Source organism: Hibiscus syriacus, unplaced genomic scaffold (assembly GCF_006381635.1).
Source record: "Hibiscus syriacus cultivar Baekdansim isolate YM2019G1 unplaced genomic scaffold, ASM638163v2 tig00111671_pilon, whole genome shotgun sequence".
Lineage (NCBI taxonomy): Eukaryota > Viridiplantae > Streptophyta > Magnoliopsida > Malvales > Malvaceae > Hibiscus > Hibiscus syriacus.
The window spans coordinates 767,686-793,844 of NW_024063152.1; the positions used below are offsets into that span (position 1 = coordinate 767,686).

Consider the following 26,159-nt stretch of genomic DNA (forward strand, 5'->3'; position numbering starts at 1 on the left):
AATAAGTTTAATAAAAGATTTATAAGCTAAGTGGTAATAATTTATCTCAATCGATGATTGTAGTTGTGATTATCGTGGGCATTACTTGCTGTGTGATATTGTGTGAAGGGATCCATACATCCTACAAGTGTGCTGCAGTATTATTGGTAAGGTGTCGTATGTATGTTCTTAATGTTATGTGACCCCATACCTCATCTCATGTCAGATGTACATTCCCGATGTTGTGTGATTTGGGCCTCATGCGAAGAGGATGTATGTTCTCAATGTTGTGTGACCTCGGGCCTCATCCATAATGTACCTGATGATGTCTGTTCCAGGTACTTACAATTGGTTATCCCGATCTTGTGTGGTGTGGGAACTACGTCTGTAAACAAATCGAGTCGATCAGGTATTGTCAAGCTCGACTCAACTCGAATTAAAAAATTGAAGCTTGACTTGAAATCTCGCGAGCTTGAAATTTTCAAGCTCGAAAAAATATGAACTCGAAATATTCTCTAATTTAATCGATTGAAGCTCAAACTCAAGCTCGAACTTAAACCTTAAGTACATGAATGTCTTATATTGCATTTAAAAAAAAGAAAGAAATAATATATAAATATTATTATTAATAATTTAATTTAAAAATTTACAATTTTAATATATTATTTTTGAGTTGCTCACAAGCTTTTCGAGTCGAGTATCAAATATATCACTTCAGCTCGTTAAGAATTCAAGTCGATTTTGAGCTCGAGTCGAGTCCATTTAATTTGAGAGTTGATCGAGCTTTGATCGAATTGATCTCAAATAATTCATGATATGTCTCTTCTCATTTACAGTTCTAACGACTAAAGGTCTATCATGATACTGTGCGGTTCAGGATGCCTCTAACAATGAGGGGAGCAATGTTGTTTTGTATGATGTGTATGCTTATATTTGTGATGCATATGAAGTGCAGTAAAGTAGAAATGTGTTACGAGCTTGTAAAGCTCGTGATCCGAGAGACTTCATCATAGAGGGATTTCAACGCTCCAGACTCCTCAGAGTACAATATCTTAGTTTCTTCTGAGTTCCCGAAGCTTTGCTTGTAGTACATGAGACTTGGTCCACAACAGAGTACAAAAATCACAACCACCGGAGGATCCTATGACACCTTCAACTCCCCGAAACCAAAGAAACTCCAAAAAAAACATAAAGGGAATGTCTCCGGAGAAAGGGTCTCAAAGAGCTAAATCTCAGGAAGTCGTGACTAATGGACAATCTCTGGTAGGCCTACGTGATGTGCCAAAGTTAAATCCATCGTCTCCTAACCATATCCACATCGTCTACCATTTTACGGGTAGCTATTATAACTCTACAATTGACAATCTCAATGGAATCACCTAACCTTAATTCTATACTCTACCTCCTCGTGGAGATAAACTTCATTGACACCTACCAACAACCGATTTCTCACTAGCTAGACTTTACGTTAAAATTAGGAATGGACCGTCACAATGCATTTGATCTTATTAACAAATATTGAAATAAAATTATATATTTTATTATTTTTAAATGAATATAAGTAATTCACGCAAATTCAACGGAATCCGATTCATTTCTAACATATAGATAAACTGATTGATAATCAAAATAAATAGTAATAAAAATAAATTTAAAATTAAACCAATAATATTTACACATACTTTAGATGCTCAAAATTTCATATCTTCAACTTTGCAGAAGCAACAGAGCTACATAGAATATTAAATATTAAAATAAAAGAAGGATTAATTATTAGTGTATATATATTATGCTAATTATTGGTGTACATTAAATATTAGTAAAATAAAGGAAGGATTAATTATTGTCCTGATAAATACAATATTATATGATAAGGAGGCTGAGAGTTTAACCAGGTCTGCCTATCATCCGCAACTACGTGCTCCCCGATCCAAATTCCACGTCATTACCTTTTTCAGATCTATATCAACGATCTAGATTTATATTAACTTGTTCGACATTTAACCTTCATTTCGTCGTTAAATATGTTCGTCACTGCACTGGTAACTCTCTATCCTGGCTGTCGAGTTATTTAATGATAATTAGGATACGCCGGATCAGCTAAAATACTACGATCTCCGTTCGTTTCCGATCAGATGGGGCTGCTTGACCAGTTGTGGGACGATACCGTTGCGGGTCCGCCACCCGATAACGGCATTGGCAAGCTCCGAAGGCACTCCCTTTCACTTACCCGCCTAGCTCCGCCAATGGTACGCTAAGGCCTCTCCTCCACCAATCTTGTTTTATATCACGCCGACGGTGGCGGTGACACACTTTAACTATGTATAAAGCATAATTCATCACTTAAAGGAATCGATTGTCACTAAAAGTAATAGTGTTAAGTCGAAGCAAATGTAATTTACAAACAAAACGAGGAACTGTTGCGAATGAAATTTATTATTATTCTGTATTATCATTATTCGTATCTAACTTTTAATTTGATTTGGTGCGGTAATGATCAGAATCTGATGGCGGGAGTGTGAGATCGCACAGTGATGAAACGCCGGAGGAAGCGACGAGAGTGACACGTAGTATCATGATCGTAAAGCCGCCTGGTTACCAGACCGGATCGCCGCCGGTTTCACCAGCTGGGTCAACTCCTCCGGTATCGCCTTTTTCCGGTAACATTTTTTCTCTCTAACTTCCGAATTTGTCCCTCATTTATTATTATTTTTCCGAAATTGTCCCCGCCTTGAAAGGTGAGTGGGTGTCTAGAAACATCTTCTTAAGTGGAGAATCGATGGGTAGTTACGTAAACTTGGTTATTTTCCCCTCTGATAAGTGGACTTTAGGAGAGTAGTTATGTCATTTAGGAGCATTGTAGTATGTTTCCTGAATGGAATAATCAAAGAAAATGGAACGTAATTTGTTGGGATTATGGGGGTAAATGAGACAAGATAGATCGCGAGTTACTTAAGATCGACTCGATCAAGGCTCGATAAATACTTGGATCGAATGGATTCGACTCGTGCTCGAGCTCGACTCGAGTTCTTAACGAGCCGAAACGAGTTATTTCATATTCAACTTGAAAAGATCGTGAGCAACTCGAAAATATAATATATTAAGATTTTATTTTTTTAAAAAATAAATTATTAATAATATTAATATTTATGTACTGATTTTTTAAAAAAAATACAATAAGATATTAATGTATTTAAGGTTTAGGTTTGAGTTTGAGTCTTCAATCGAATTAACTTTAAGAATTTTTTTTCATTTTGAGCCTTTTTGTGATGCTCACGAATTTCAGTTCAAGATTTCGAGTTTTAGCCGAGTTTGAAAATTTTAAGCTCGCGAGTTTTCGAGTCGAGTCGAGTTTCATTTCATAATTTTCGAGTTGAGTCGAGCTCAGTAATACTCAAATTCAACTCGGTTCGTTTACACCCCTAGTTGGGATGCAAGTGAGTTTTTAATTTGAGGGGAGTGAAATGACAAACTTACCCTCGACATTTAAACACTATTTGTCGATAATTATATATGGATTATTTTTTGATACCCTTTAAGTTGTTGGTATACATGAATATTATAAAGCTTAGAGAAATATATGTTTTTGGTCCATTTAGGTTACATTTTCATGGTGTATTTATTATTAATATGTTTTTGGCCTTTCATTTCCTTTGCGGGGTATAATGCACAATAATGCAATGTCACATCAAATCATATATATTAATTTAGGATTTCATGATTCATATACCATAACGGCGGTTAAGATTAAAGGTAGAAAGGTTAGCATAGAGGATTGTACTTTTTGTATATGTTGTAATGGTAAGTATAAATGTAGATTTATAGTTTTGTTAATGTGAATGGGGTGTTGTTAGGAGGCAGAGAGTCATTTCGATTTCGGAGAAGGTCAATATCGGACGCATACGAGAAGGCTAACGAGGTTGGATCAAGGAGACCTCGTCCTCCTTACGACGTGTGAGATATGAGCCGTCTTCTCATATTTGGCAACACTATGTTTTTGTACCCTTTGCAGGCGTAGTTCTCTTGAACGTGCAACTGGGGGTTGTAAAGCTGTGTAGAGAACTGTGGTAATGTACCGTAAGATCGAAGTTTGCTACTTCTGTATATAGAGCTTGTCATCGTATCCCCGTCGTCATTTTGTTGTCGTCTTGAAACTTGTCGGAATAAGATTTCGATGCCGGTTTCTCTTGATCATGAATGATCAAATTGTTGTGTGGAGCCTGCATTATAATGGAGTTGGATTTCGACTTTCGAGTAGGATGGTGTATGCTAAAGGTAGAGCAGTTAGGATTCTCAACTAGTGGTGTGGGCTTTACCAAACGATAGTAATTTTGCCCCTCCTAATTGTCCATTATTTAATATAAGCCCTTCAAGAAACTTTTTTTCCACCTCTACCCTCCAATTATATTTTCGATTTGGTCCTTCTAATACCAATCTCTTGGCTTCCCCCTTCCATAGAAGGTATAGCTAAATATTTTCATTTCATTTTAAAATATGTTAAAAAACAGATTTATATAAATGTTGATAATAAAAATGGGTGCCAAAGGCCGTTATAATATCGACATAGTACTAAAATTAAATTCCATCGTTATTAAAATATTTTGATTCGTATTTTATTTTAAGTTACATATTTCAAACTAAAAAGAACTTGGATGAGCATGAATACACATACCCTGAGGACGTAATTGTTCGAATTCAGGATCTCTAAGAGGAATAACACTATCTTTACCACTAAGGTCGTTTGATGTGTTCTTTACAATTAAATGACCATTTATGATCGTATTATACGAGACAAAGATCGATCATAACTCTCGTACCATCATTTGGGATTTATAAGAGAAAACTTAATTAATATAAGATTATTTCATACACATGCATGATAGACAATATTTAATATGTAATACAAACTCGAACATTTACTATCATATAATAAGATAAAAACAAGTAAAATATAATACCAAAACTTTAATATAGATGCTAAATATGTAAGGTTTCAATTGGAGTAGTGTAAGATGAAGTCTGTTATATGTTGAATAACTTTATCTGCAACTTCAGAAAAGGGATGGTCGGTGAAAAAGCTATGTTGTTGGCCTTCAAACTCCAAAAATTGAACCTTCTTCCCTAATTCTTTGAGCCTTGTAGCATAGTCTTCAAGCCTATCTCTCAATATTTCACCCCCACCGACCACCACCATAATAGGATCAAATGGCACCTCTGCAAGGCTTTGGCTGTAAGGTCCTAAAGGGTTCACCAAGGGATCATCAAATGTACTTCCCACAGGGATTGATAGCCTCCAAAATCTATAAAAAAAAAACGACTTTAAAATATATCCTATTGAGTGTACACACACTAACAAAATATCTTATGAAGTCATAATTGTTCTCTCTATTGCATGAATTTTACAAGGATTGTGATTCCATAGTCTCACTATTGCACTAATAGAATAGATGACATCAGCATAAGCTAACTCAAGTAATGCTACATGTCCCTATTAATGATCTATATGTAGTAACAGAAGTAGGATTTTGTGTTAGGAAGTACGAACCTTTATGAAGTATTTTAGAAATTTAAAAGTGTGAAATTATAAAATTTCAGAGAACATGAAATTAGACCATCAAATTAAAATTTAAAACAAATTCTTAAACTATACGAGAATTTAAAATTTCTAAGAGTACAACTACCCAGCACACACCTCAGTCTGTTCATGTCTATATGGATCTTAGGGTTGGGCATTTTCAAACAGGGTTAGATCGAGGGAGTGACGGGGGATCCCACCTCCTGAAAATTTCAAATTCCTATATAATTTAAGTATTTTTTTATATTTTCTTTTGACGATCTAATTTCGCACATCCTAAATTTCTAATATACTTCTTAAAGGTTTTCACTCCCTGGCACAAACGTTTTAGTTTTCATTTGTCAAGTACTATCAACCATAGGGGAATTAGTAATTCATGAGCTAATTGTAGAATTCATAAACCATAGGACACATTGAAAGATTCCCTTATTTTTTTACCAAAAAAGACATGATTTCTACTTTTATATGGAATATGGAATAAAGTTTTCAAGGAAATCTTGGAGTAGATTTAGTTTCTATTTAATTTGGTCCTACTTGAATTAAAGGGTCAGCTGTCATCAAACTGTAATTTAGATTTTAAATTAGCCCCTCTCCTAGGAGTAGGGGTGAGTATTCAATCGAATCGAGTAAAAATATGCAAGTTGTTTGAGTTGACGAATCATATTTTATCATTTAATTTTATTTTTAATATATCAATTAGAAAACATAAATTTAAGACCATGTATATTCGAAAACTCGTTTAAAACAAAATAATACTTTGGATTTAATAATTTGTTTGTTTATGGTCTCAAATTTATCATTTTGGAAGAAATTTAAAAATTATAGTAATTCAACATTTTTTTGCATATTTAAAGAAATTTAAGAATTATATATGTTTTTTAGTATTTTTTTATATAATTGTATAAGGTATTTTGAATTTTTGAAGATTGTTTTTTGAATTTTTGTTGGAATTGACCAATTTGCATTTTTACAACTATCAGGGTCAGAGTAGTATTTACATAAATTTGTAATTAATATTTACATATGTTTAAAATTTGATCCATGAGTTATAAATATGATTCATGTTAGATCTAAATTGACATTTAATGTCTAAATCAATGATTAAATTAATGAAAACTTAAAAATATTGATATTTTTGAAAATTCAGTTGACATTTTATGTGTAGGAACAAATTTAGAATTATTAACTAATTGAACCTATTGAGTAACCGTAATGATAAGGAGTTGTATTCTTCCTAGAAGTTTCGGGTTCGGTTAATTGCGTCTTTGGGGTGTGTGTATTGTCGATGGCTAAAAAAAGAAATATTCTGAACAGATGGTACTACATTAATAACCCGAGAATATTAAAAATTTTACTAAGTAATTAAAAGGAGAGGAAAGTGTTAATCATAACCTGTCATACATTTCCAAGTTCCAAAATGCCTCACAAGGATGCTCTTGCTCGCTCTTTGTTCTCACACTCCCACCAAAAAATGGAGCCACCAGCACATACCCTCGAACCCTAACCGGTGCCAACTCCATTGAACCAGCCTTGAACCTAACTGCCAAATGATGAGCCAAGTTGCCCCCCGATGAGTCACCCAAAACAAAGACCCGGTCGTAGTCCACCCCGGTCAACCATGGATCCACGTTCTCAACATTCTCATGCATGGCTTGTCCCTTTAGCCACTTCAGGGCTAAACATGCATCGTCGAAAGCCGCGGGCAACCGGTGCTCAGGGGCTAGCCGATGATCAGGTGCGATGACGACCGCGTTAAACGCGGACGTTATGCGAACACAAAAGTTATGGAAATGTGGGAACGTGAAGGAACCGAAACAGAAACCTCCGCCGTGGAAATAGAATAGTACAGGAAGGTTTTTAATGGGAGTGGAAGAGGGTTTATATAAACGAAGACGAAGGTTTCGTTTCGAGTCGAAAAGAAGGTCTTTGAAAAGGACGGAACCGTCGTCGAGAAGCGGGGTGGCGCATGGGACGTCGGGATTGCGAGTAATGGTGCCGTCGCTGTAGAGCTGGAGAAGGCCAAAGCAGTCTTCAACGACATGCGGGAGAGAGCCCATATTGCTTGTGCTGTTGTTTTAGTACAATGGAAAATCTTAGGATCCTCTATAATATAGAAAGTTGGAACATAAACTGTGATTATGCATGTAATTAAATTAATTACATGATTATTAAATGTTAATCATGATCCATGTGGGCTGGCTTTGAAGATTTATCCACTGTTTCTGATAAGATTTTACATTTATTTAATGGCACACTCACTTCCCTATTTAAATATAAAGTTATTAGACATATCTAAAAAGATTATTTTACTAAATTAGAGTTTTTTAACAATAATAGTCGAATTTCATTAATAAAATAGTCGAAAAATAAGAACTATAATTTTACAACATAAAAGGAACAATAATCGCAAAAAATCATAAAAACATAAATATTAAACTCAAATATACGAAAAAAATGAAATCTTCCTTACCAACATAAAAAAAACCCAATAAACCTTTATAAAAGTTCCTTGTATCTCGAACGAGACACCTTAGGAAGTGTAGAAGAGTGGTGACCGAACTAAACTATCTGACAGGCTGCATCCCTGCACAATTTTGATTGTATCGATAAACAACCTTTTACCAAAGATGATATCTGATTTTATGTGACCACCTACACAACTAATCAGAAAAATAAATATTGTGATAGTGTTTGTGCGAGTACCAAACGACCGCAAATGTATGCAAAAAAAAAAGTACCAAAAGTCATAACGATCGTGCTACAAGGGCAAAGAAAACGTGTGCTAAAAGAACAGAGGAAAACGTGTCACAATGACAGAGATTCTTATTCAGAATTGAAAAAAAATTCAAAAAAATGAAAACAAATAACATAATATAGAAAACAAAATAACTAATAGTCATTAGTGATCGACAACTAACATTAAAGTTATATCGATGTCGAATAAATAAATTAAAACAAGAAAAGATACAAAATATTAAGAGAAACTTAGATGCATGGATTTGAAAACATATAAATTATTGTTATACGTTTTAAGCTTGGTTATTGTTATTAGTTACAAAGACTAGGATACATCAGCCATTTTTTAAGTTTGAATGGTATTTAACTAAATGATATGCTGCGATGCGGCTACAAAATTAATTTATTATTTTGGTTTTTTCGTGCAAGAAAAATTAAAACATTTGAATTTTTTTATAAAAGTTTGGTCTTTTTAATGTATTTTTAAACTTGGGTAAATTATAAATTTGGTAACTGAACTTTATCCTCTCTTAATTTTGTTGTACTTCAAATCTTTTCAGTTTTCTCACTGAACTTAATATATTGGGTTTTTTTATCACTTGCAAATTTTTCACTAACGGCGTTATAAATGGGTTGTTTTATAGATATAAAATGACGTCAATTTGGTGAAGATTTTTTTTTTAAAACGGTGTCGTTTTAACGCCGTTAACTATCTAACGGTGGAGTGACTAAAAAATTCAATATATTAATTTTAGTGAGTAAATTGAAAACTTTTAAAGTTCAGTAAGCAAAATAGGAGAGATAGTAAAGTTTAGTGATGAAATTTGTAATCTACCCTTTAAATTTTTATGACACTTCATGGTCTAATTCATTAACGATGTTTAGAATTATATATAATTAGTGTATCAAATATTTTTTTTTGACAAATTCTATATCTAATCTTAATCTTACGTAGAACATATAACCTGAAGGAATACGAGGGAATAAATATGAACAATTTGACTAACCGATTAAATGTTTTTAATAAGAATGAGTAAAAGTCGTTGTAAATCAAAGTTTGGGTTTGACACTGTTATTCATAGGGATGAGTAAACGTCGTTGTAAATCCATTTAATTAACTTAATCAGTTAAATTGATTTTGTCGATTATGGTTAGCTATGTTATTTTGACTAAAAGTTATAAATTAGTTACTAACGTTATATTTTGTTATAAATTGATCATTCGTTGTTAACAGTTGTCATCAAGAGTGACGAAACACACAGCCGGACCGTTTAAAGCTTACTTGGACTGGGTTGACCGCCCCATGGAGTGTCAAATGTTGAGAGCAATAGCATATGTTGTTGCTTCATCTTATTCCTTGCTTTACCATGGGTTGTTGCTTCACCTTCGACTCCCCTCTAACCCCATTCCCCTCTCTTTCCTTCCTACCGTTTCATCTTCTTTCATTTCTGTTTTCATTGTTAATCATTATGATTTAGCAAATGTTAATTCTTCTTTGTTTCTGCTGCAGAAAAAAATGGAAGCAAGGAAGACGGAGATGTAAAAAAAAAAAGGAAAATAGATCCTCAACCATTGTTCTCAAGTTTGATTGCTTTTGTGAAGGTTTAGTAGCCAAAATCCTCACACACATTCATGATTTTGAAGGTACAATCAACATGTATGTTTAAGATTCCCATTTTTCTTTTGAGTTTTTCTTATTTCTTCGTCTTCATTTCTTCATTTTGTTTTTTGAACCTTTTCAACTTTTGTTATTTACTCTGATTTTACAAGGGTGGAGACGGTTAATGGGTAAATTTTCTTGTCAACAAAATACTGGACTCAACCATGGAATTATAACAGATGATCGTCGAAGTTCATATATAAGTTCATGGACAAAATACTGGACAAAGAAAATTTACCCTTTTAACAGATGGTCATCTAAGTTGATGGACCCAACATATATAGTTTTTTTTTAACAAAATTACTGGTCAAAGAAATTTACTGGCATCGATAGTTGATATAAACTTTGTTCTTTTAGGACCCATCTGTAAATTTTCTTTCCATGCTTTTCACGATGACTATGACGAAGAAGGCAACCCAAGGAGCATAGAACCGATGCCTCTATGGTTGCCCGTGGTGATCTTGGAAAGGAGATTCCGGTTGAGAGCAATAGCATGGGTTGTTGCTTCATCTTCTTTCTCGCTTTACCGTGAGTTATTGCTTCATCTTTTTCCTCTTTCTCACTTTCTGCACCAGCGAAATTCTTAGAATTTAAGAACTCATGTGAGGTCAATCCAGTCCAAATAAGTTTTAAACGGTCCAGCTGTGTATTCTGTCACTCTTGATATCAGTGGTTAACGGTGAGTGACCAATTTATAACAAACGATAACATTAGTGACCGATTTGTGAAAAAAGAACATTTTAATCCCATCACTATACCTAAAAGGTTATTTTAATCTCTATATTATAAAAAAGAAACATTTTAGTCTATAAAACAAATGATCAAGAAAACCTCTCTCCCAAATTTGAATATGTGAATTTCATAACATTGATCCATTTATATCCTTCAACCATCTCCTCTCTCATTTATACAACATAAACGTGAACTCAATGCAAAAAACAAAGAAAGAAACTTGCAGAACCTTGAATTTTGAAGTTCCCCATGCCTGATCAGCATCCTTCAAGATCATGGCAGATCAGGGTTTGCTTCTTCGACATCGCTCTCATGAGGTGGCCAACTCGATTGCAGTTCATATGGACTCAAAGAAAGTGTCTTGATGATCTTCTGCAAACTGTATTGTCGACTAATGTACGGTCTTGGGAGGCTTTTGCCTTTGTTTAGGCTCCGATTGTTTAGATTTTCCTCGAGTGAATGAATCTCAATGCCTCCTCTCATCAAATGTGCTGAACCCTCCTCCATTGCCTCATCTGGTTTTGGTGGAACTGATTTGTTCTTGTACATAACATAGACTATCAACTGAGCTGAACCCAATATAAACCAATAGCATTTGGCACCTGAAAAATTATTTTTGGGAGGAGTGTGACATATAGATAAAGGGATATGATCTCTAAAGATCCTCCAAGTACATAGAAAACTTAGAAAAATCTAACCATACTTGTCCGATGTATATCTGACGTTCGTACCCGAATCCGAGTTATTTAGATATTCATGTGTGAGGAGATTGGAAAGGAAAAGGAAATTTGTGAACTTACTCCAATGTAGATATCCTTCACAACCACTGCATAAGCAGACCAAACACCAGGGAACAAGAAAAAGAGAGTAAAAATGGATGTACTCCACACTCTTGGTCTTTAACACTGTCCTCTGTTGGAACATTGAAAATTATGCATCATTCCCACGTACAACAATGTTGTCCTTTCAAAGCAGATGATGAAATTTCAAATAGAAAATGCAATATACATATATGATGCGTTATAGATGCCAATTTTATGTGAAGAAATCACCATGACTGATAAAGGCGATGCATACATGCAATGGTTAAAGCAGCACATAAAATTCCAACAAGGTCAGCCTCATGTTCCCATGAATTGCCAACAGAGTCACTACAATTACTGCTCCAAGAAAACCAACGTCCAATACAGCCACCAACTTTTCCGTCTTAACCTGGAAAAAAAAGGGTTCATATAGATGAGCCATACGCCAGTTGAATTAAGCCTTACTGTTGAGTTAATCATTTTATCAACAGCTCAAGGACGACACCTTCTTATCTTTAGGAGCATATGAGGAAGAGTATGACATAGCTGAGCTGAAAGATGGCACCGGCGCCATTGACTGTGATGACAAGTAAACCATCTGGGTTGATAAATCCATAGAAAGTCCACAAGCTAGAGCTCAAAGGGTTGTTATGTAGGGAACTTCTTTGTGATTCTCGGTTGATTTCTTCTTTACCACCCACCAAAAGATTTTCTGGAAATGGAAACAAAAACCCAGAAATTTTATTTTGTCTAGAGTATTATGAAATCCCACCAAGGATATAACCTATTCTTACTATCTCGTACTCACAGGCGAAGCATTATTCATATGTCGAACCATTAGAGTTGAAATTATATTACCTGCAAAAGAGTTGAAAGAAAAAGAAGAAAGATCATTGAGTTGGGAGAAGATATGTAGCACCGGACACGGATAAAAAGATGTTAGAGAAAAGAGCTAAACCAATAATGTCAATGACGAAGGTCAAACTAGCAGCCATTGAAGCAGTTGAAAGGAATGAAGCAGATAAATGAGAGTTGGGATATTATGTTCTTCTCTGTGGTGGTGAGCAAATATAGCTTTTGCAACATATGATTCAACAACAGCAATCCGTGTTGTGTTGACACGTTTGGTCTGAAATCGTTGTCTACTTTGTACTTCTGTCGGATCGTGGACCATCTAAGTCTTGACAAGCTCCCCCCCCCCCCCACATTTTTAGGGCACTTCTTTCATTTCCCTTTGAACGTAAGCTCATTTTAAACAGACAAAATGTTGTGGCGTTCGGTCCAATTGTAAGGTAGCTTTGGGTCGTATAACAAAGCTTCAATATCAATAACCAATTTTGTTGTCGTGATCTTTTTCTCCCTCATGGTCAAATTCTTAATCTTTTTTTCCTATTACTCAAAGAATCAAGTACTCGATTATGAACCCTTCTAATTATCATTATCACCGTCGTGTTCATATGTGATCATTATTCTCTTCTTAAAAGATATATCTAAAAGGATATACAGATACCATTATTTCTAAAGTTTAGGATCTTCCTTTTCCTTTTTGATGTAGAACTAACGTCTTCAATCTCTAAGACGTGACATTCTCTTCACTTAATCTCATGACGCCCTCGTCACAGTTGTCCACCCTACTTACCTCATCCACTGGTGTGCTCGACATGAAATGAACAATCAAACGATCCCTCTGATATCACTTATCACAGGATAATTACTCTCTTCCCAAAAAATTTATCTAATATGATGCAACACATCCGCTTATAAATCTCTAATTAAATTATCACTATCACCATCGCAATCATGGAAAGAGGGCCTTAATATTTCAGGTTAATATTTGCCTTTTTTATAAAATTTGTGTCACGGGTCACACTTTAGAGTCTGGAACATTGACGTAAATGTTCACGAAAGGATTTTGTATGCAGACTTGATCTTGATAAGGTGAGTAAATTTTACCTGGTTCTTGAAAATGTTAAAAATTCCATATAGGAACAAGTCCGAGGGCTTCTAAGAAGAGTGACAAGAGTATTACAATGTTCGGTGGGAATAATTGTCGAGGCTCTGAAGTTCGGTTCAAATATGTGTGCGAATATCCGTAGAAGAGTCGTATACCAGACTTGGTCTTTTCCTTGAAAGATTCCACGGATAAGGTTATCTCTTAATTTAAGGAGATAAATACTTACATTAAAGAGATAATGTGGATAATATTTGATTTGAATTCGAATACCTTAGATAAAATAGGTAACATTTAATATGATGTTATTTCCTTTTTTAATTCCACATTTTAAGTCAATTTTTTTATTAAATTTGAACTTCATGCTCTTCAACCATCATAGAGAGCATGTGTAAAAATTGAACGTAAATTCAAATAATATATTTAATTCGACTTGAATTTCATAAACATATGAAAAATCAAATAAAATTCAAATGATAAAATAATACTCGTTAACTCGATTAACTCGATTATTTTTTAGTTGATTCAACTCGCCTCGATTTAATTAAATATTTAGTCGTGGATAGATAACCAGACTGATATGCTTTCGTATTTTGGTAAGACTTCTTCACCGACTGTCTTCATCGCCATGCCGACAGTGAGTTTTGTTTGTTTCTAAAAGCCATTCATGCCTATATGGTATTTTAGCAAGGGGTCCTTTACATTGGAAGTTTTTATAATTAAGTCCCTATTTTCTTATGAAAATGTTAAAGAATAATGATCTTTGTTCGTACAGGACACAATAATTTCTTTAAGACGATCTCTTTCAAACTAATAACATTAGAGATCAAAATAAAATAAATAAAATAATAATTCGAAAACTAAAAAAAATTGTAAAAATTTTTTTTATAAAAAATATGTATTAGGTCAAGAACACATATTTGTACAAGCATGAGTCGATCGAATAATTGTGAAACGTGCATATAGACCTTGTCTTTAATCACTAAATAAGTATGTTTAGATGACCATATTAAATAATGTGAAATTAAGAATGTCATGACAAAAATCTATTGATTTTGAGCTGTAAAAACAATTATTAAACTTGATCAAACTCATATCAGTATGATATAAAATATTCGTTTTATTATCAAATATTTGGAATTTAAGTATCCAAAATTGTTAAATAAAATTTACTTTTAGGATAAATTACTAATTTAATATTTGAAATTTGAAATTTTACTATTAGAAAGAAAATATATCATGAAAATAATTTAATAAAATTTATTTTCATATGTTTTTTTATTAATTTAAGATAAGTACATGTTATTTCATATATTCTATTAAATATAATAGACACACTAATATATATTTGATAATATATTAATTTTTTTTAGTTTCTAATAGTTCTGGTTTATGACAAGTTTTTCTTCATGCGATTATGGTATGTTTTCGGTTATTTGGTATTTTTTCATTTAATTTTTTTATTGTTAGATTTAATGTCACATCAACTAATCAAAATGACTGTTATTTATCATTATATTGATATTCTCTACTTTAGACGCTCAGATTGGACTTGGATACGCGATTTACGTTCGTAGATAATTTTCTCACTACGCTCAGTTCTGATTTATAGTTTTCGGTGGTCTTTCAGTAGTCCAATCTTTTGGTCAAATTTTTTTGAATGAATTTTAACATTTTTCTCATATGGTCTTTATACGATCTCAAATGGCTAATTTATTGTGTCAATGATTATAAAAAATTAATTACGTATTTAATTTTAAAAATTATTATAATTTTAAATATTTTTCATTCTAATAAAACTACCACTATTTACTAATATATATATATATATATATATATAATATTATAGATAATATTTTCAGGTAATGTAACTCCAGAATAGAATTAGAGCTCATCGAAAGCAGATTCTCAAGGGGCATATAAGAGGCGATGAAGGACCCATGTAGATGAAGCCCAGTAAGAACCAAAGTGATTTATCGTCTTCTCGTTTTGGGTCGTCTTCCAATTCCAGAACGTGGTGCGTCGCTGTGTGAGTTGTTGCATTTTCAGATTCTGAACAAGTGAAGCGCTAAAAGCAGCGGCAGAAGTTTTTCATTTTCCTGAGATCCCAAACTCCGATCCTTCAAAGATCTTTACACTCCTCATCAATGTTCAAAAGTAAGCGTTTTTTCTTGGATGGGTTCTTCGTTTTCATTTTACAACTGCAAAGCTGCTAGTAATCAAGTCGTTTGGCTGGGTTTTGTTTTTGTTGTTGTATGCATATATCTGGGTCTTTGCATGACATGGATTGGAATTCCTTTGGCTGGAGATTGAAGTAATCGAGAAGAATGGGATTAGTCTAACGTTTTGTGTGAAGGAAACTATTGTTTGATGTAACTTGGCTTCTAGAATATATTTTCTGGGTTTTGGAATAGTGGGCTACTTTGCAAGTATTTTGATGCTTTATAGGATACTTAGGGGCTAGGGCTTTGGGAAATAATGGTTGTCCATAGGTGAGTGATTGAGCTCATGTTATTCTTGCAAGGTTTATGTTTGTTAATGCACAAATTAACCAAGTTTTAACAAATTGCAAGAAGTATAACCATTTGATGCTTAGGGTACTAGCATCGTCCAATTTGATGTTTGAGTTACAGTTAGTTGGAATGCCATTTTTCCATATTCTGTAATTTCCCCTCCTTTTTTGTAGATTTTCATCTGAATGTGTCTTCACAAAACCAAGTAAAAGCATCTGTGCAGCGAAAAATTCGGCAAAGCATTGCTGAGGAGGTGTGAATCTAGGTTATTTGATTATTTTGTTTCACAAATTGTGATAATATTTAAATTCTGAAATTAATTTTGTATTTTGTTTTGTTTAATATATTGGTGCTTTTCTGCAGTTTCCGGGACTTGAGCCTGTCTTGGATGATTTGCTTCCAAAGAAGGTCCCATTAATTGTTGTGAAATGGTTTGTTGCTCTTTCACTATTGCTTTGGCACTCTTACTTGAGACACTATGCTAACAGTTTTCATTCCTTTGCAGTCAGAACCATTTAAATCTGGTTTTGGTTAATAGTGTTCCACTATTCTTCAATATCCGTGATGGACCGTACATGCCTACTCTCAGACTCCTTCACCAATGTAAGTATCTCATAATTGGGATTTCTTCTATTTTGATCTTCATTTATTTGAGTGATGATCAGAAAGGATTATAGGTTGATTATGAATTTGATTATATGATTGTTTATACTTGGCTCTTGTCAACTACGAAGATATGTGGCTTTCTTAACCATGATAAGCTCCGTTCTCTTCTATGATAGCTTGTGCTTTACTCTCATGTATCCTATTGTTATGGAAATCCAAATGTGACTGTTTTATATCTGGTCTTGCAGATCCGAACATAATGAAAAAGTTCCAAGTAGATCGTGGTGCAATAAAATTCGTCCTTGCTGGTGCAAACATAATGTGTCCTGGTCTTACATCCCCTGGTGGTGCTTTGGATGATTAAGTGGAAGCAGAGACCCTGTGGTACGATTCATCTTCTGTCACGGTTATATTTTGTTTTACATCTTCCAGATATCTGATATGTCAACTAATCCTCTCAGGCAATAATGGCTGAAGGAAAACAACATGCTCTCGCTATTGGCTTTACCAAAATGTCAGCTAAAGACATGTGAGTTATTGTCCAGTTGTTTCTGCACAGTTTTATTTAACGGATTGCTGAACTTGAACTTGAAAAGCATATTGTATTTCTTCCTCCTGCCTTGAAGGAGAGTAACATTTGGGAACATGGCATTACTGTGCTGGCTGTGTTCATTGTTGCCTCTTAGTTATAAAAAAGTCCTTTTCCTTTTGTGGTCTAGTTCCGATGGTCCAACATACTTTCTATTTCCGAACTGACAAGGAGTTCCATTTTAGACTACAATAACTATATTCATTTCCGTTTGCAGAAAGGCGATCAACAAGGGAATTGGGGTAGACAACATGCATTACCTCAATGATGGCCTATGGAAGGTATTTAATTGTCTGTTTTTCCGATTGACAACCATCATAGTTATTACAAGGCAGGCATCTATGATGAACATCCATAGGTCGAACTATTTGATACTGTCATTAAATCTGTCTTTGTGTTACATTATTTCGCAGATGGAGCGACTAGAATGAGCAAACATGAGGGGGGAACAACTGCAAATGCCGACCATGAAGAAGTTGAGATACTTGAAGAAAGAAGAGGTATATAATTAATGGATCTTCTTTGCATTTTAGTGAGTCTAAAATGAGTTTTGAGATATTTGTAAGCAGTTGAAAGAATTGCATGATGAATCTGTTATGTTTGATATATACTCATACTTTAGAGAAACCTTTACTTTCCATATTGTTTCATGTAATTCAAGTTCCCCAGCAAATGGTGTGGCTGCATTTTGGATTGAGCAAAATGGCAGCTTATCTCTGCTATCCTATGCTATGCTCTTCTAACTATCTCAATCATTTTTTGATAATAAACATGTCCACGAGCAGAGTCGGGCTACGGTCCGGTTTCAAAAAAAATTTCACTATCGGATTTGAATTCGGCTTGGCTCGGTCCGTACAAACAAGCAACACTAAATATAATAAGCAACTAGTAGGGAAGAGTTATAAGATCTTAACTCACAAGCACTCCAAAATTGTTCTTAACTAAGAGAAGAAGAGAAAGAGGAGAAAAAAGAGTGCTATGCATAACCCCAAAACTCACGTCCAAGTTAGCACCAAATCTTCAAAAATAGCAAGAATTTCCTCAATGGGAAAATTGCGCTGTAGGTCACTCTTCTTACATCCTAAGTTCAAAAATCTCATTTTTATCTCCATTTTAACTAATTTCTTACCCGATTCAGCTCAAATTCAACCCAAGGGATCTCTATTCAACAACTAATTTACTAATCAACTCCGTGTCACGATCGAATGTGACTCGATTATTGAGTAAGTCTTCATTTTTTTTCATTTCTTATTTGAATACAATGTATCTTCTGGTAAAAAAAAGTTTAAAAAAATATTATTACGATAAAAAATAAAATTTTAGAGTTCAAATTACTTGTTAATGTTTTTCAAGTGACCCTATTGTATGCATGAAAAACAGTATAAAAAAGGGGACTAAAACCATAATATTTTCTTATTTAGATACACGTATAGCGTTGATAAGAAAGAACTACGATCTAGATCAATAAACTCAACCGCACCTAAACAAATCCTACCTCACAAAATAAAAGGCTCTTCAAAATGGAAACCCTAACCCCTCAGTGCATCTCTTGTCATTCGCGGCGTCTCCCCCACTTCACATCACCAAAGCAAAAAAGCTTCACCAATGGTATCTCTACTCTCTTCCCAGATTCCCCAAACTTTTTCAGTTCTCTTTAGGGGAACAATAACAACAAATGATCCATCTTTTTGCATTGTTTTTTTGGGCTTATGTTTGTTGGTTTTGCCTCTGCATAAACAGGGGATCGATTTAATCGCAGGAGGTAAGAGCAAGAAGACCAAGAGGACAGCTCCAAAATCCGATGATATTTACCTCAAACTCCTCGTCAAGGTCTCTCCTTTATCCCCACAAAAATGCAATCTTTTAATTTCGTTCTTTGAATAAATATGCTGATTTTTTTCGTTTTGGGGTTGTAGCTTTATCGTTTCCTTGTAAGAAGAACCGGGAGCAAATTCAATGCCGTGATATTGAAACGATTGTTCATGAGCAAAGTTAACAAGCCTCCACTCTCATTGTCTAGGCTAGTTCAGTTCATGAAAGGAAAGGTATTTAAATAATTTCTGGGATTTTTAGATCGCTGTCGATTTTTGGGTTTAATTAATCGTTTTGTATGTATAAATAACTTGTAGGAGGAAAAGATTGCTGTGGTAGTGGGGACAGTGACAGATGATATTAGGGTTTATGAGGTTCCCGCTTTGAAGGTTACTGCTCTAAGGTTTACCGAGACTGCTAGAGCTAGGATTGAGAAGGCTGGTGGAGAATGCTTGACTTTTGATCAGCTTGCTTTGAGGGCTCCCTTGGGGCAAACACGGTATTCGATCTCTTGTTCCGTTTGTTTTTGTTGCTTCATGAAATGATTAGGGTCTTTTTTTGTTTCAAATGTATGTATGTCATTTTGTTTATTGGTTGGATTGGTGTTTTAAGTTATGCTTCCGTTTCTGCTTGTTCGTCTTTCATCGTAACTCTTCGAAATTGGAATGTGGATGATGGTTTCATGCAACTATTTGAATAAGGATTGTGATGTTTTCTTTGTAACTAATGGCTGAAAAATCTGTTTACAATGTGAACTTATGATGATTCGCAATTTCATATGTTCGATGTCATAATGTTCATATCCCTTGTGTGGTAAATGGTACATGTTCTATTGTGTCATGAAACCTTTTATTATTTAACCCCTTCTGTGCTCTTCTGCTAATTCTTGTTGTCTGAAAGAAGAAACGTTGCTTGAATATCTTATTTACATTGGGCTGAATTGCAGGTTCTCCTCAGAGGTCCGAAAAATTCCCGTGAAGTGGTTAAACACTTTGGTCCCGCACCCGGTGTTCCTCACAGCCACAACAAACCATACGTGCGCGCAAAGGGAAGGAAGTTCGAGAGGGCTAGAGGAAGGAGGAAACAGCAAGGGATTCAGGGTTTAAGTCGAGTTTACTGCTTATTTTGAGGCTTTCTGTCATTTAGGGTTCTATGGCAGTTGTTTGCTTGCTTAAGTTTTGCATCTTATTCATGGATTGTTTAAGAGCCTGTTTGAGAATGAATATTGCCATTGTACTCTTAAATGTGGCATTTAGTCCTTAATTCTCTTACATTTTCAGAATTTTGGTTTTGATCTGATTCTTATGGTTTCAAATTTAAAACTTTTTAAAAATAATCTTGAAATTAGTTGGTACAAGTGGTTGGGATTTAAGAATTTGAGCTTGTAAGGTCGAATTCAAAATTTACCATCACCACCGTCACTCTTGGTGGATAATATGTAAAATTCTTATTGTAAATTTCAATTGAATCTTAGGTATTCGTTGGCCTTGAATTTGAGAGTCACTTTTGATCTAAACTATTATATATACATATGTATTATATATAAAATATTAAATAAATATATATGTATATTTTATAGTTAAGAAATCTATTTAAATTGAATCAATTAATAACATTATTATTAAATTTATAATAAAATTTTAATAAAAACTTGAACAACTCAACTAAAAATATTTAAAAAATTTTGAATTATAAAATATTCTTTTTATTTGATTTGATTCTATAGAATAGCCACCCCTAATATAGTCATTTTCTTCATGATTCATGCATGTACCATGGATTAATGATATATAAGAGTTTTACCAATCTAATATCAATGAAAGCATCAAAGAGATACCAAGCATGCATTCAGCTTATACATAAACAAAACAGATTCAGAATTTTCGATGAAATTAAGAATGTGAGAGTTAATCTCATCTGCCCTTTCTTGGTTGATGAAATGACCAACACCTTCCATGACCACAACTTCATCTACATTGGCACATCTCCTTTGAAACCACCACTCTCAACATATTCTTTATCCCTGGTGTGGTATAAACACTGTCAAGATCCCCACAATGAACTTCACCGGCACTTTCACTTGTGTACCTCTCCATGCTGCTGTCAATTCCCAGTTTCTGCAATTTTACAGATAGAATTTAGGTCAAAGCTCACAAGACCATATTTTCATTCAAAATTTCTGCAATTTTACAGATAGAATTTAGGTCAAAGCTCACAAGACCATATTTCATTCAAAATCAAATTTCCAGGTAAATGAACATACAGATCCAAAGCTCTGTAGTAGTTTAAAGCGCCAGTGAAGCCTTTTTGATTGAACTTTGGTATAGTAAGTAAGATCTTCTGAGAGAACCATGGTGGTAAGGCAACTGGGGTATCTGGTTTGATACCAAAAGCATTGTCTTTAGCAAGCAAGGTGGACCTGGTTTCGACTGGAAATGATGCTCTTTAGCACGTTTGATGTTCCAATGAGCTATTTCTGCTTCGATCTTCCAGGTTCCTACAATAAAGTTTCAATGAAAATCATTTGGACTAAGTAATAATATTATAAGAGAATAGGGGACCAAAGAAATAAAAAAAAACCTGAAATCTGCAAATATAGTAATCATCTCCAAAGAAAAGCCTCATGCTCTCAAACAGGCTTCATTGGTTTCCTCGGCATGAAGGGGACGCTGAGGCAGACGAATGCCTTGACTCGATCGGGACGGAACAAGCAAAGGTACCATCCAATAATGGCACCCCAATCATGAGCCACCAAGAACACTTGTTCCACGCCGAGAGAGTCGACGAGTGCAACGAGGTCACCGACGATGTGCATGCACGTAGCTGGATATCGACGGGGAGCTCGGTGTCGCCATAGCCACGGAGATCCGGTGCGACGGTGCGGTACCCGAGTGAGCTTAGAGCAAGAATTGATGCCTCCAAGAGTACCAAGTTCGGGGCCATGAAGGATGGATGACCGCCTTCCCTTTCTCGGCTACGTGCATGGTTATGCCATTGACTTCACCATTCTGTGCTGTATTCCTTCCATTCTCTCTCTCTCTCTCTCGCTCTCTCTCTGCTCGTCTTCCCTTGTGGTTCTTTCCGTTTGTGAAACGTGATGATGACAAGCGCTTTGATATAAAGGCAAAAGCAGTGGGTTAACATGTGCGGAGCAGATGTTAAAAAGAAAGGTTTTCAAAAGTTCTGCACTCTGTCAAAAGTAAAAGTAACTGACGAAATGAATACAAGAGTTTTTTTATTTAGTTAAGAGAATAAATATTGCTTTAAAAAATTTAATTATTTAATAATAAATTTTAAATATTTATACAAAAATAGTACTCAAATCTTTCACCAATAACATCGTTTAATTTGTGTAAAATACAAGAGCTGTAAATGAGGCACATGCATCGAAACATGTATAGAAAGATGACAAACCCTACTTTGCCAACATCCCAAGTGTCGACAGCTATTAAGGGAATCAGTTGTGTTGGTTAAACCCACCGGTTTGTCCTCCCTTGCATGACTGCCACGAGTTATTTCGAGTAATTAAAAATTTTCAGTTTAAAGGTGCATTATCTACTTTTTAAATAATTAATTTTTTAATCACTTTAAAAATCAAAATATAATCGTATTGAATTTTTTTTGACGTTGATGGTTATAGTATTAATGTGACAATTTATATATTAATAAATAATCAACGATGTTAACATGATGATTTATAAATGTTGAACTAGTAATATGCATGTAAATGATAACATGATAGAAGAGATTAAAGATGTTCCGATCGAGAATTTGATAATGTTAGATTTGTACTAGTTAAAAAGTTTTGTTGGTAACTTGACATATCAAATTCGACTCCTCGTTAAAAAAATTTGTTGATCGATTCGACTCGTTACTCACCAAAATTTTTATCTTATTTTAACTATAAGTAAAATATGCTAATAATATATAGAACCTCATATAACATAAATTAGTAAATTAAACTAAAACATTATCAAAAGAGCATATAAATAATTTTAAACTTTAAACTCTAAAATATCAATTCACAAATACACCAAACTAGTTAATTAATAAATTAGTAATAATTATTAATTAATAATTTATCATCTTTCTTGTGTTCTATTAATATATTAGTAATAATTATTTAGAATTTCTTATTTTAAATGTAAAAGTTTTTTAGGTAATTAGAGAGATGAGATGATTACCCCAACATCATGTTGAGAGCAACTTCCGTAAGAGACCTCCGAATTATGAAATGCCCTCCGTGGGACTCGATCCCACGACCTCAAGGTTAAGAACCTTGTGCTCTACCAACTGAGCTGGATGGTCTTTTTTTTTTTTTAGGTAATTAGAAAAACATATAAAACAATTAACAAATTGTTCACAAACTTATCAAGTCCAATTAGACCTTACTCAACCCAACTTACTAATGTCTCGAACCGAATTGGATCTCAAGTCATACAATAATTTTTAGATTCATTTTATAATTTAAAAATAATGAGAGAAAAAAGCACCGAGACTGGGTTCCAAGAAGAACAATGTGCGAACCGAACCTAATTGAAATCGTGGAGAAAACCAACACAAGTTAAAAAAATGCATTCCCATACCAAAATGATGTGATGACAAAGCACATCAAATGAAATACTAGTGAAGTCGATGCATAAAATAAAGCACCAAATCCATTAAACACAACACTGCAACAGTGAAACTTGTGAAGTTACCAATATTCTACATTTCCCTTAGGATTGAAAAACTTGTCCTATAAGCATGATTACCTTACCCTCAGGAAGATGACTAGACTTCTTAATACCAAAATGATGTGATGACAAAGCATATCAAATGAAATACTAGTGAAGTCAATCAAAACTAGCATTTAGGAACTTCAACAATTCGTTTCTTTTACTCTCGGCCTCTTTGTCTTCCTTTGACTTGTCAAGTTTCAAGAGAATCTAGAAACAATGAGACAAAGTAAGAACCATCACAAGTGCCTATATCGGTACTTTTGGGCCGTACATTGAGACCCTGAACCCTTGCCTGTCTCTAACAAGAACATGAAGATAGACTAACCTTTTTGCCAGACACAGCACTACGCGGTGCACCATCATCCTTGTTACGCCCAAGAAACTGTATAAAAGTTAGCATGAACGAGAGTAAGCAAATTGAGGGGATAATATCATGAACCACTAACGGCAATGAATTACCTTAGAAAGCTGCACAGGACTGCTACTTCTATCATCTTTCTGTTTCTATATGTAGCTCCGATTGCCAGGACAAACACGACCCAGAAAAACAATCCAAGTCAATTGCACCCAGTTATCATGTCACATGCCACAGCTCCAATTTCAAGAGCCAACCCATAGAACAGGCAAAAAGTATTATAAGCAACCCTCAGATATTTCTTGTTAAAAGTATTCTAAAAATAATAAAAGTTGGAAAATTTGCTCAACACACATAAGATGGAACTATTGAATCTAGTAATGGAACTTCTGCCACTTTCCTGGCAGATGCTAAACTTGTGATTTAAATATACATGCTTCAATTACACATAGGTGAACAATGAAGCAAGAAAGATATTGAAAATAAAACAAAATCAAGCTCGTGATGAACTGCCATCAAATAAGGATAACCTAGCAACATTAAGCCACTAGACTCAAATTTGGATACCATGTTAAACATAATACACATAAATCATCGAGTCTTGGGTTATAATTTCATGATAGCAGGCACTCAATCTCAGGTTGTTTAAGCATCCACACTACACATATATGTTAGTTGGACTCTAGTGCAAGTATCAAATCCGGGTATGTGTGAGTATCAAATCCGGGTATGTGCCAAACATGAAAATGATCAATTCTTTCTAAGTTTCTGTGTATATTGAGGGGTCTGGGTCATGTCCCATTCCTATATATCTAGATATGTATTGGAGATGAGCATCGGACATGATATTCTACAAGAAAAATACGACTCAAAACAACATAGGGCTGTGCATTGTAAATAGTGGTATACCTCTTTCAGTTTGTGCTTTTGACGTTTATGTCGATGACTCTTGCTCCTCTCTTTTCCTTTGACTAAGAGGCAAAAGGATAACAATAAAGTAAGCCATATGGTGACTGCATTAAAATGAAAAAAAAGGGTAGAACCAAAACTTAACCTTCTTTTGCCTGTCACTTTTCTTGTGCCTCTTTGAATGGCTGGACTCATGCTCACTATCCGACGAATTGTTACCCCTACAACAATTTAGCCGTCATAAAATGTTAGGGAACTCATTGACCAAGTTTCCATGTTAAGGTTACTAGTCTGTAAAATGCTAAATAACCAAATAGTTTAATGTAATTTCTACACCTTCCATGTAACACGTAAAAGTATCAGAACAAAAACAATAAAAGAAAAAAGAACATTGATGAAGGCAAATTGTTCTTGCTCAGTTACCAACTATTCAGAGCCAAAAAGCAAGAAGTCTGATCTGCGTTTAAGCTTCAGAAGAAACAATTTGCATTTCCTTATGTCAGTAGTTACTGCAATACATACATCAACTTCCATTTGTATAAATGTATGATAATACAAATCAACCCATTGTACTATAACAAAATTTATCGAAGGCATAAGCAACGAGCTCGCTAATATACATCATAAGCTATAATTTAGATTCATTTTGAAGCTTTCATCCCGGATTATATCATTACAACCCAATCTTATTTAAACCAGCAAAAAATTAAAAGTTGGAAACGATATTAAAATATACATTACAATGGTAACATAAAAATCGAAAAATCCATGATAACGTTTCATCGAAGAACACTTCCAACGAAAATTCCAGATTTAATAAATCTTAATTGATTCGCCTAACAGCTAATCTTAAACATCAATTAGTTAACAAAAGAAACAATTTATTTTACCTGGAGGAATCGGAGTCAGACGAAGAGTAAGAATCGGAAGAGTGGCGGCGATGCTTCCTACGGCGCCGTTTACCAATCGAACGGCTCTTCTTTCGGATTTTGAGAGAATCTCTGTCTCTTTCGCGTCGGTAACTGCGATGACGGCGTTTTTTTGGCCCGTGAGGAAGACGAATCGGACAAGGAATCCGTGGAACAATAAGAAGTATCCGAAGACGACGATGCCGCCATAGGCGAACCAAAAGAGTTTTCCCCTCTCTTTTTGATCTGAGATTGGGAGAGGTGGCGGCAAAGGGCGGTCTTTATAACCTAATTCTACTTATGATTATTA

At 34.5% G+C, this 26,159-nt stretch overlaps 1 protein-coding gene, 1 long non-coding RNA gene and 5 pseudogenes across 2 annotated transcripts; 3 read left to right on the plus strand and 4 right to left on the minus strand.

Moving 5' to 3' along the window:
- The first annotated feature begins 2,056 nt into the window (after positions 1–2,056).
- LOC120167219 lies at positions 2,057–3,968 on the plus strand (annotated as a pseudogene).
- A 975-nt stretch (positions 3,969–4,943) lies between these two features.
- Positions 4,944–7,611, minus strand: LOC120167238 (probable carboxylesterase 15). The gene is made up of 2 exons (XM_039176309.1): positions 6,947–7,611; positions 4,944–5,279 (listed from the first exon to the last, which is right to left on the minus strand). The coding sequence occupies exons 1-2, from the start codon at positions 7,609–7,611 to the stop codon at positions 4,973–4,975; spliced, it is 972 nt and encodes a 323-aa protein (XP_039032240.1). The 3' UTR covers positions 4,944–4,972.
- A 3,272-nt stretch (positions 7,612–10,883) lies between these two features.
- On the minus strand, positions 10,884–12,480 carry LOC120167307 (annotated as a pseudogene).
- A 2,870-nt stretch (positions 12,481–15,350) lies between these two features.
- LOC120167398 lies at positions 15,351–17,839 on the plus strand (annotated as a pseudogene).
- An 808-nt stretch (positions 17,840–18,647) lies between these two features.
- On the plus strand, positions 18,648–20,189 carry LOC120167397 (annotated as a pseudogene).
- A 475-nt stretch (positions 20,190–20,664) lies between these two features.
- LOC120167396 lies at positions 20,665–22,064 on the minus strand (annotated as a pseudogene).
- Positions 22,065–23,837: 1,773 nt separating this feature from the next.
- Positions 23,838–26,149, minus strand: LOC120167399. Its single transcript, XR_005520038.1, has 6 exons — positions 25,832–26,149; positions 25,087–25,162; positions 24,942–25,003; positions 24,137–24,269; positions 24,003–24,059; positions 23,838–23,884 (listed from the first exon to the last, which is right to left on the minus strand). It is a non-coding gene; the product is annotated as an uncharacterized LOC120167399 (long non-coding RNA).
- Between the last annotated feature and the right edge of the window lie 10 nt (positions 26,150–26,159).